The following is a 10840-nucleotide window of genomic DNA, read 5'->3' as shown; positions in this document are numbered from 1 at the left end:
TATGCAAATCAGCCCTGAGCGCGAGGGGGCGGAGCGAATGCAAATTAGAGGCGGGAGCGGCCAATCATATTTCCGGAAGGGAAGGGCGGGGTTATGCAAATTTACCCCGCAAGAGGGACCCGGCCTCATTTTAGTCGCGGACCGTGGAATTATTTTGGCTCCCGGAACTTATTTCACTCATCCGCGTCAGTTTCTGCCCGGACTTTTGGTGGCTTTGTGACGTCACTTCCGTCGCGACGCCGTCTCCGGAGCGACCATGGCGCTGAACGGGAGTGAGGCACCGGCGGGACCCCCCCCGCGATCCCCCGAGCGCGGATCCCCCCCGGGACCCCCGGCTCACCAACGGGAGTCACCCCGGAACCCCCACCCGCGGCCGGGACCGCCCCCGAGCCCTGAGGATCCTCCCCGAGACCCCCCACTCACCACCGGGACATTCCCGGGGTCCCCCCCCCCCGACCCCGGGGGTGCCCCGTAACCCCCCCCGGGCCCCTCCGGATCTCCCCCAGGCCCCCTTAACCCGCCCTCCCCTCGCTTTGGGACCCCCTCGGTGACCGATCGCCCCTCCCGGGACCCCCCCTCCCGGTAACCGAGGCCTCCCCGGTTCCCTCCCGCAGGCGCGGACGAGGCCGAGGCCCGGCGGGAGCGGCTGGACCGGGCGAGCCAGGCCATGGGGGGGCTCCTGCTCCGGGGGTACCGAATGTTGGGGAGCTGCTGCCCCCAGTGCGGGGTGAGCGGGGAAACACCGGGAACCCCCCGGGAATCCCCCGGGAATCCCCCGGGAACCCCCCGGGAACTCGGGGGGTGCCGGGGGGGGGGGTGGGGTGGGGGTGGGGGAGGGGTCGCAGCCCCTCCTGACCCCCCCGTGCCCCCCCCCAGACGATTCTGCTGCAGGACAAGGAGCAGCGGCTGCTCTGTGTGACCTGCCAGGACCCCGGGGGGGGGCACGGTACGGCCGGGGGGGGAATTGGGGAATTTGGGGGGGAATTGGGGAATTTGAGGGGGAATTGGGGAATTTGGGGGGGAACTGGGGAATTTGAGGGGGAATTGGGGAATTTGGGGGGGAATTGGGGAATTTGAGCGGGGGGCGGGAATTTTTGGGAGGGTTGGAATTGAAAGGATGGGAGGGGAATCTGAGGATGATGGGGGAGGGGAAAAATCTCAGGATTTGGGGATCTCCACGGGAGGGGGGGGGTCCCCATCTCCTCCCCCCCCTTCACTCTCCTCTCTCCCCTCCCCCCAGCTCCTCCCCCCGCCCCCTCCCCCGCCGCCCCCCGCCCCGAGCACTGCGAGGGGGCGGCCGCGGCTTTTCGGGGGGCTCCCCCCGCTCCCCCCGAGCCCGGCGCTGGCGGCGGCGGGGCCGCGGTGGCGGCGGCGCGGGCGGCGGTGCTGCAGAAGCTGCTCTGGGCCGCGCAGGAACTGCCCAAAACCTCCTCGGCCGAGGGCAGCGCCCACCTCTGCCGCCTGGTTCGGGCCTGCGCCGATGCCCTGGGGGGGCTGCAGGCCCTGGAACCCCCCCGCGGGGCCGCCCAGCCCCCCCCGGCACCGTGAGAGCCCCCCCGGAACCCCCCGGGGAGCCTCTCCCCTCCCCCACACACATAAAGGTGCCGTGCTGCCCCTCCCCCCACGTGTCCGGGTTTTATTGGGGGGCTCGGGGGGGTTGGGGGGGCTCGGGGGGGGTTGGGTGCTGATGGATCGGGTGGGGGTGGGGCAGTGGAGATGGAGCAGGGGAGGATCGATGGATTGGGGGGGATCAATGGATTTGGGATCAGTGGAATGGATCAATGGATTGGGGGAGGATCAATAGATTGGGGAGGATCAATGGATTGGGGGAGGATCAATGGATTTGGGATCAGTGGAATGGATCAATGGATTGGGAGAGGAACGATGGATTGGGGAGGATCAATAGATCAGGAGAGGATCAATGGATCGTGACAAAATGAATTTGATATAAAAGGGATTTGATATAAAATGAATTTGATATTAAAGGGATTTGATATTAAAGGGATTTGATATAAAAGGGATTTGATATAAAAGAGATTTGATATAAAAGGGATTTGATATAAAAGAGATTTGATATAAAAGGGATTTGATATTAAAGGGATTTGATATAAAAGAGATTTGATATAAAAGGGATTTGATATTAAAGGGATTTGATATAAAATGAATTTGATATTAAAGGGATTTGATATAAAAAGGATTTGATATTAAAGGGATTTGATATAAAAGGGATTTGATATTAAAGGGATTTGATATTAAAGGGATTTGATATAAAAGGAATTTGATATAAAAAGGATTTGATATTAAAGGGATTTGATATAAAATGAATTTGATATAAAAGGGATTTGATATAAAATGAATTTGATATAAAAGGGATTTGATATAAAAGGGATTTGATATAAAAGCGTTGATTTGGTGATGAAATCGGGGCCGAATCAAAACGGAAACCTCAAAACGCCCCGATCCGACCCCAAAATCGCCCCCAAATGATCTCGGGGGTCTCACCCGGGTGGGGGAGGGGCCGCACGGAGCCATTTGATGTCCGGGGGGGGCGGGTGGGGGAGGGGCGGCCCCTCCCCCCTCTCCGGTTTCCCGCGGGCGGGGCCGGGGGGGGGTCCCGGAGCTGTCGCGACCGATCGCGATCCCGGCGCTGTCTGGGGTGGGGGAGGGGCTGTGCCGGGTTTTTGGGACCCCTGGGGGGGGTTTCAGGTTTTGGGGGGGGTCTCGGGGGGGTCCATGGGGAGCGTCTGGAAGCGGCTGCAGCGCGCGGGGAAACGCGCGGCCAAAATTCGCTTCGAGGCGACCCTGGAGGAGCTGCTGGTGGAGGGGGGGGGCAGCTGGTGAGTGACCCCCCCCTCCCCCCCCCGGGACCCCCTCCCCAAATCCATGGGATCCCCCCTGACCTCCCGGGACCCCAAATCCCAAATCCTTCGGCTTTTCCCCCAAATCCATGGGATCCCCCCCCCCCCGAACCTCCCAATCCTCTGAGACCCCCCCAAGGGTGGGGGAGGGACCCCAAAACCTTCCCGGGACACCCCCAAACCCCTGGGACCCCCCCCAAAATCCCCACAGGACCCCCCCCTCTAAAAAACTCGGAGCCCCTCGGACACCCCAAACCCCCCCGGGACATCCCCGGACCCCCCCGAGCCCCCCCAAACCCCCCCGGGACCCCTCAAATCAACGAGACCCCCCCCCAGACCCCCAAAATCTCTGCACGCCCCCCGCCCAGGAAACCCCAAAAACACCGAAACCCCCCCAAAATCCCCCCCAAAATCCCCCCCGGGTTCATTTTGAGTTTAAAATATCCATAAAAGGGGTCGGGCTAAAAATAGACCCGAGGTGGGGGGGGGGATTCCCCCCTCCCCTCCCCCCCTCGGGGGTGTCCGGTTTCCCCCCCCGGCCCCAAATTTAGCCCCGACCCCCCCTCCGTGAGTGGGGGAGGGGAGGGGGCGCATTTTGAGGGTCCCGGGGGGGGGGAATTTCGGGGGGGGGGGGGGAGCGTCAGATTGGGGGTCAGGGGGGCGTCGGAGTGGGGGGAGGGGAGGTTTGGGGGGGTCAATTTGGGGAGGGGGTGGGTTTGGGGAGGGGGGGGTCAGTTTGGGGGTCTCGGGGGGGGGGTCGTGACCCCCTCCCCGCCCCCCCAGGACCCCCGACAGACTGACCGTGGTGTGGAGCCGGCGGCACCGCAGGGTCTGCTCCAAGGTGGGGAGGGGTCCGGGGGGGTTTGGGGGGGTCGGGGGCGGTCTCCAGGTGGGTTTGGGGGATCCCGGGGTGTCCTGGATGGTTCCGGGGGGGTTCTGAGATGGTTTGAGGGGGTCCCGGGGGGGTCTCTGAGGCATCCCCGGCGGTTTCAGGGATGGTTCGGGGGGTGCCGGGGGCGTCTGTGGGGTGTCCCGGATGGTTTGGGGGGGTCCCGGGGGGTCCCGGGGGTCTCTGACGGGGGTTGCAGCCCCGCAGGCGGCATTTGAGGGGGATCAGGAATGGTTTTGGGGGGTCCCGGGGGTGTCAGGATTGGTTGGGGGGGGGTCCCGGGGGTCTCTGACGGGGGGTGCAGCCCCGCAGGCGGCATTTGAGGGGGATCAGGAATAGTTTTGGGGGGTCCCGGGGGTGTCAGGATTGTTTGGGGGGGGGTCCCGGATGGTTCGGGGGGTCCCGGGGGGTCCCGGGGGTCTCTGACGGGGGGTGCAGCCCCGCAGGTGGCAGCCGGGCATCCAGAACCCGCAGCGGGGGATGGTGGTCTGGGTGGTGCCCGAGACCCTCGAGGTGATCGTGACCCTGTACCGGGTACGTGCGACCCCCCCGGGACCCCCCCGGGGTGTCCCCCTCCCCCTTCAGACCCTCCCCCACCCCACTCGGAGCCTTTCGGACCCCCCCGTGACCCCCCCGTGCCCCCCCAGGACCCCCAGGCCGCCACCTTCGATGACAAATCCTGGAACTTCCTCGTGGTGAACGTGAGGGGGGGCGGGGGGACCCCAAAAACGGGGGAGGGGTCCCCCATGGGGGGTGGGGACACATCAGAAACAAGTGGGGGGAAAGCTGGGGGGTCCCCGGGTGACACTGGGGTCCCCTGGGGTGGCACTGGGTGACATTGGGGGTCCCCGGGTGACATTTGGGTGCCTGGGGGGGGTCACGGGGTGACATCGGGCTCCCCCAGGGGGGTGACACTGGGGTCCCTGAGGGTCCCGGGGGTGACACCGGGGGTCTCTGGATGTCCCTAGGGTGACACTGAGGGTCCGGGGGTGGCACTGGGTGTTCCTAGGGTGACACCGGGGGTCCCGGGAGTGACACCGGATGTCCCTGGGTGTCCCTAGGGTGACACTGAGGGTCCCGGGGCTGACACCGGGGGTCTCTGGGGTGACACCGGGGGTCCCGGGAGTGACACTGGAGGTCCCGGGGGTGACACTGGATGTCTCTGGGGTGACACCGGGGGTCCCTGGGCTGACACCGGGGGCCTCTATGTGTCGCGGGGGTGACACCGGGGGTCCCTGGGGTGACACTGAGGGTCCCGGGAGTGACACTGGAGGTCCCGGGGGTCCCGGTGCCGTGACCCCGCCGTGTCCCCGCAGGAGTCGCGGGGGCGGCGCTCGGTGGTGGCCGCGGCCCCGCTGGAGCTGGGGAGGCTGGCGGGGGTCGGGGAGACCCCCCTGAACCTGACCCTGCGCCCCAGGAGCCGCCGGGTGACAGCGGCGACACTGAGGCTGCGACTGCGGGGGGTCGTGCTCAGGGAGGGACACCCCACGTACGGACACGGGGGGACACGGGGGGGACACTGGGGGGACATTGGGGGGACATGGGAGGGACACAGGAGGGGAGATGGGGACATTGGGGGACACGGGGACATGGTGGGGACACCGGGGGGGATGTTGGGGACATTGAGACATTGGGGACACTTTGGGAGCGTTGGGGACAGGGGACATTTGGGGCATTGGGGACGCTGGGAGGACACGGAGGGGACACTGAGGGGACATTTGGAACACATTGGGGGGACTCGGGGACATTTGGGACATTGCGGGGACACTGAGGGGTCTTGGGGACATCGGGGGGGGGGGCCCGTAGGGGCTGAGGGGGGGCCTTGGGGACCCTCGGGGACCCACTGGGGACACTGTCCCCCCACCCCAGGGACGAGGACATGCAGAGTGTCACCAGCCTGAGCCCCCCCGGGGACGTGGCCGACCTGGGGGACTTCGAGAGTGACCCCGAGGATGAGGGGGGGGCGCACAGGGTGGGGGGCGCCCCCCCCGTGCCCCGAGGTGGGTCCCGAACGTGTCCCCAACGCCCCCCCGGGGTGTCCCCAACATGTCCCCAACCCCCCCGGTGTCCCCCCCAGTGCCGGGGGGGGGGGACACGAGCCCAGCCCCCCCCGGGGGTCCCTGACCGGCCTCTCCCCCAGCGCCCCCCCCCAGGAGGGCCCCCCCCTCACTGGGGACACGGAGGGACCCCCCGGAGCCGGGGGGGGACACGGAGCCCCCCCCTGAAATCACCGCGGTGAGTGGGGGGGGGTCGGGGACCCCCTGAATTGGGGAGGGAGGGGGAATTTGGGGGGTGGGGTCACCATGGGGGGTTGGGGACCCCTGAATGGACGGGGGGGGTCCCATAGGGGTGGGGGCAGCTCTGCTCCCCCCATTTTGGGTCTGGGGGGGGCTCTGGGCCTTGGGGGTGCTGGGTGAGGAGGGGTCCCCTATAAGGGGGGGGGTCCCATGAGGGTGGGGGGGCGTTTGGGGCTGTTCCCCCCCTTATTTTGGGTCTGGGGGGGTCTCGGGGTGCTGGGGGGGGGTCTCTGTGTGTGGCGGTGCTGACCCCCCCCCGTGCCCCCCCCCAGGGTCCCCCCGGGGGTCGCGGGGCGCTCCTGGCCTGGTGCCAGGGGGTGACGGCCGGGTACCGGGGGGTCGCGGTCACCGATTTCGGGGGGTCCTGGAGCAGCGGGTTGGGGTTCTGCGCCCTCCTGCACCGGCTGAGACCCCGGGAAATGTGAGGGGGGGGCGCGGGGGGGGGGAGGAGAGGGGCTGGGGGCACCCTGAGGGTGGGGGAGGGGGTTGAGGGGTGGGGGGGGACATGGGGGGGGTCCTGGGGAGGGCGTGGGGGGGTCTTGGGACCATGGGGGGGGGGACATGGGGTGGGGTTGTGGGGGACAGGGGTGGGGGGTGGGGGGGCCATGAGGAGCAATTCGGGGAGGGGGCACCCATGGGTGGGGGTGGGGCACGAGGGGGGCACCCCGGGGATGTTGGGGGGGGTCCTGGGGGGGTCCTTGGGGAAGGACAATGTGGGGGGGGTTGTGTCACTCGGGGACCCCCGCGGTGACCAAATCCCCCCCTCCCCCCCCATGTCCCCCCCCCTCCCCCCCCCCAGCGACTTCGACGCTCTGGACCCCCGGGACCACCGGGGCAACAACAAACGGGTGCGTGGGGGGGGCTGGGGGGGCCCGGGGGGGCTCCAGGGCTGGGGACCCCCCCACCGTGACCCCCCCTTCCCTCCGTGCCCCCCCCCCCCAGGCCTTCGATGCCTTCGCGGCCTTGGGGGTCCCGCGGCTCCTGGACCCCTCGGACATGGAGACCCCCGACAGCCTCGGGGTCATGACCTTCCTCAGCCAGGTCCGCGCGCTCCTGGGGACCCCCCCGGGGACCCCCCCGCGCCCCCGGAGCGGCTCCAGCCAGGGGGGATCCCCGGAGACCCCCCCGGACCCCCGGAGTGACGTCAGCGAGGGGGGACCCCAGGAGACCCCCCCAGAGCCCCCCCCGGACCCCCGGAGTGACGTCAGCGAGGGGGGACCCCAGGAGACCCCCCCAGAGCCCCCCCCGGACCCCCGGAGTGACGTCAGCGAGGGGGGACCCCAGGAGACCCCCCCAGAGCCCCCCCCGGACCCCCGGAGCAGCTCCATTGAGGAGGGGACACCCCCGGAATCACGGAGTGACGTCACCGAGGGGGGGCCTCAAACGACCCCCCCGGGGACCCCCCCGCGCCCCCCGAGTGGCTCCAGCGAGGAGGAACCTCAAGAGCCCCCCCGAGACCCCCAGACCCCCCCAGAGACCCAAACCGGGACCCCCCCGGAACCCCAAATCAGCGACACCGAGGGGGAACCCCAAGAGACCCCCGCGGACCCTCGGAGTGACGTCACCAGGGGGGAACCCCAAGAGACTCCCGCGGACCCTCGGAGTGACGTCACCGAGGGGGGGCCCCAAGAGACCCCCGCGGACCCTCGGAGTGACGTCACCAGGGGGGAACCCCAAGAGACCCCCGCGGACCCCCCCCAGCTCTGCCCCACCGAGAGGGGGGCGCCCCCAGACCCCCAGGTGGGCGCTGCGGAGGGGGGGCTCCCCCCGGACCCCCCCCAGTTTGGGGACATGGAGGGGGAGCCCCCCCAGCCCCCCCCGAGCAGCCGCAGCCCGGGGGGGCCCCCCCAGGACCGCATTGAGGGGGAGCCCCCCCGGGACCCCCAACTCAGCCCCCCCCAGCCCCCCCACACCGACACAATTGAGGGGGGGCTCCCCCCGCCCGGCCCCGTTGAGGGGGAGCCCCCCCAGGACCCCCCCTCATCTTTTGGGGAGGGGGCGGCTGGGCCCGGGGCCCCCCCCCGCCTGCCCCGGCCCGTGGGGGTGGGGAGGGGTCTCCCCACGCCCCCCCCCCGCTCCAGGAGCCTCCCCCGCCTGAGGGACCCCGACCTGCGGCGCTCGGGGAGGGGTCGGGACCCCCCCAAAAAGGTGAGACCCCCCCCCCCGAGACCACCTTGGGACCCCCAAGGTGAGACACCCCCCCATTGTGGGGGTCCCTGACCCTCCCCCCTCTCCCCAGGGTGACGTCGGGACCCCCCCCGCCCCTCCCCCCTCCGGTGAGCGCTGGGGGGAGGGGGCGCGGGGGGGGCGTGGCCGTGGGACCCCCCCGGGGGGGGATTCGGGGTCACCCCCGTGTCCCCTCCCCCCCCCAGAGACCCCAAAGGAGCCCCCGGAGCCCCCCGAGGAGGAGAGCGGGGTAAGGGGGGGACACTGGGGGGACATTGGGGACACGTGAGGGGACAGGGGGGAAGGCGGGGACAGCCGCGGGTGACAGGGACAGGGGGTGGCCCGGGGATGGCAGGGGGTGACACGGGTGTCCCCAGGTTGACATGGGGTGGCTCTGGGGGTGACACGGGTGTGACACGGGTGTGACACGGGTGTGACACGGGTGTCCCCGCGGGTGCCGGGGAGTGACACGGGTGTGACACGGGTGTCCCTGGGGTGACACGCAGGTGACACGGGTGTGACACGGGTGTCCCCACGGGTGACAGGGACAGTGGGTGGTGGCCGAGCTGGTGGCCCTGGAGCAGGAGCAGGCCCGGCTGGACGCGCAGGCCCCGGAGCTGGAGCGGGAACTGCGGACACTGATGGACAGCGGTGAGGGGACACCGGGGGGACAGGAGGGACACTGGGGGGGGACAGGAGGGACATTGAGGACGGGGGGACACCGGGGACACGCTGCCCACATCATCCCTGTGTCCCCAAAATGTGCCCGACGTCCCCAAAATGTCCCCGATGTTCCCAACGTCCCCAATATCCCCGATGTCCCCAATGTACCCCCAATGTCCCCGATGTCCCCACAATGTCCCCGATGTCCCCACAATGTCCCCGTGTCCCCAGGCGCGGACCCCGCCCGCGAGGAGCGGCTGCTCCGGGATTGGTTCTCGCTGGTGCAGCAGCGGAATTTGCTGGTGCGGCGACAGGACCAGCTGCAGCTGCTGTGAGGGGACAGCGGGGGACAGCGCGGGGACACCGCGGGGACACTGCCACCTTCCCTCCGTGTCCCCTCTGTCCCCTCGCTGTCCCCCCTCCCCCGGCTCCGGCTGCCGCGAGGGGACACTGGGGACACTGGGGGGGTGCGGGGGGGCTCTGGCAGCCCTGGTGACCCCTCCTTGTCCCCTGTGTCCCCTCGTGTCACCCCCAGGGCGCAGGAGCGGGACCTGGAGCGGCGCTTCGAGCTCCTGAGCCGGGAACTGCGGGGGCTGCTGGGGACAGAGGGTGCGAGCCTGGGGACACTGGGGACATCCGGGGGACACTGGGGACATCCAGGGGACACTGGGGACATCCGGGGGACATCCAGGGGACACGGGGGACATCCGGGGGACACTGGGGACATCCAGGGGACATCCGGGGGACACTGGCGACATCCAGGGGACACTGGGGACATCCGGGGGACATCCAGGGGACACGGGGGACATCCGGGGGACACTGGGGACATCCAGGGGACATCCGGGGGACACTGGGGACATCCAGGGGACACTGGAGACATCCAGGGGACATCCAGGGGACACTGGGGACAGGGAGACACTGGGGACATCGACGGGACATTGGGGACACGGGGACGGGATGCTGGGGACAGAGGGTGGGACATTGGTGACATTGGGGGGAACGCTGTGAACACATCGGGGCGGAGGAGGACGGCGGGGACAAAGGGCGGCGTGGGGACATTGGGGACGGGGGACAGGAGGACATTTGGGGACATCTGGGGACATCTGGGGAGGGCACGGCGGGGCCGTGGAGCGGGACAGGGGAACATCGGGAACGCTTGGGGACATTTGGGGACACGGGCACAGCAGATGCCGAGCACAGGGGGGGACAGAGGGCTTTGGGGACCTTAAGATGACCTTTGGGGACCCTTTGGGGACGCCCCCAGAGTGGCAGAAGCCCCCGGCCCAGCGCCAGCGCGAGCAGCTCTTACTGGAGGAACTGGTGGCACTGGTGAACCGGCGGGACCGGCTGGTGCGGGACCGGCACCGCCGCGAGACCAGGTGGGGACACCGGGGGACACCGGGGGACACCGGGGGGACACAGGGGGACACCGGGGGGACACTGGGGAGGGGCCCTGAGGGGTCCCGGGAGGGGTTTGGGGGTGTCAGGAGGGACTTCAGGGGTGGCGCGGGGAGGTCCCGAGGGGTTTTGGGGCTGTCTGGGGGTCTTGGGGTGGATGGGGAGGGTTCGGGGGGATCCTGGGAAGTCTCGGGGAGGTCCCGGGGGGGGTCCCAGGGGGGTCCCGGAGAGGTTTCCGGGGGTCCAGCCCTCCCCGACGCCCCCCGAACCCCGCAGGGCGCAGGAGGAGGATGAGGAGCTGGAGCGGAGCCTCGACCCCCGGCGCCGCCGCTTCGGCCGCAGGGAAACGTGCGGGATCTGCTGAGGGACCCCCGGAACCCCCCCGGGACCCCCAAAACCTCGGGACACCCCCCCGGGACCCCAAAACCCCGGGACACTCCCCAGGACCCTCAAACCCCTCCCGGGACCCCCGCGGTATCGCCCCCCGATCCTGGCGGACGCGGCAATAAAGGAGATTTTCTGTGTGAAATCCGATCTGGGGGGGACTGGGATGGACTGGGGGGGTCCTG

At 69.3% G+C, this 10840-nt stretch overlaps 2 protein-coding genes across 6 annotated transcripts; both read left to right on the top strand.

Annotated features, from left to right (window-relative positions):
• The first annotated feature begins 14 nt into the window (after positions 1–14).
• ZNRD2 (zinc ribbon domain containing 2) lies at positions 15–2421 on the top strand. The gene is made up of 4 exons (XM_086870928.1): positions 15–272; positions 615–727; positions 877–946; positions 1241–2421. The coding sequence occupies exons 1-4, from the start codon at positions 257–259 to the stop codon at positions 1546–1548; spliced, it is 507 nt and encodes a 168-aa protein (XP_086727054.1). The 5' UTR covers positions 15–256; the 3' UTR covers positions 1549–2421.
• Positions 2422–2606: 185 nt separating this feature from the next.
• Positions 2607–10800, top strand: EHBP1L1 (EH domain binding protein 1 like 1). 5 transcript variants are annotated; one of them, XM_086871086.1, is made up of 18 exons: positions 2608–2837; positions 3642–3699; positions 4186–4281; positions 4395–4448; positions 5064–5236; positions 5617–5747; positions 5888–5982; positions 6317–6465; positions 6844–6892; positions 6987–7784; positions 7857–8192; positions 8284–8320; positions 8417–8460; positions 8756–8861; positions 9105–9204; positions 9409–9482; positions 10138–10252; positions 10548–10800. In XM_086871086.1, exons 1-18 carry the CDS (start codon positions 2734–2736, stop codon positions 10633–10635), a joined length of 2607 nt encoding a protein of 868 aa, XP_086727212.1. In that variant the 5' UTR covers positions 2608–2733; the 3' UTR covers positions 10636–10800. The 5 variants fall into 5 exon arrangements, with proteins under 5 accessions (XP_086727214.1, XP_086727212.1, XP_086727211.1 ...); XM_086871085.1 differs by having other exon boundaries at positions 6987–8192; XM_086871087.1 differs by having other exon boundaries at positions 2760–2837; positions 4194–4281; positions 6987–8192.
• The last annotated feature ends 40 nt before the right edge of the window (positions 10801–10840 follow it).

Source organism: Cyanistes caeruleus, chromosome 34 (genome assembly GCF_971803275.1).
Source record: "Cyanistes caeruleus chromosome 34, bCyaCae1.hap1.1, whole genome shotgun sequence".
Taxonomy (NCBI): Eukaryota; Metazoa; Chordata; class Aves; order Passeriformes; family Paridae; genus Cyanistes; species Cyanistes caeruleus.
The sequence above is the reverse complement of the archived record's forward strand: the minus strand, read 5'-3'. Positions and strand labels throughout refer to the sequence as shown.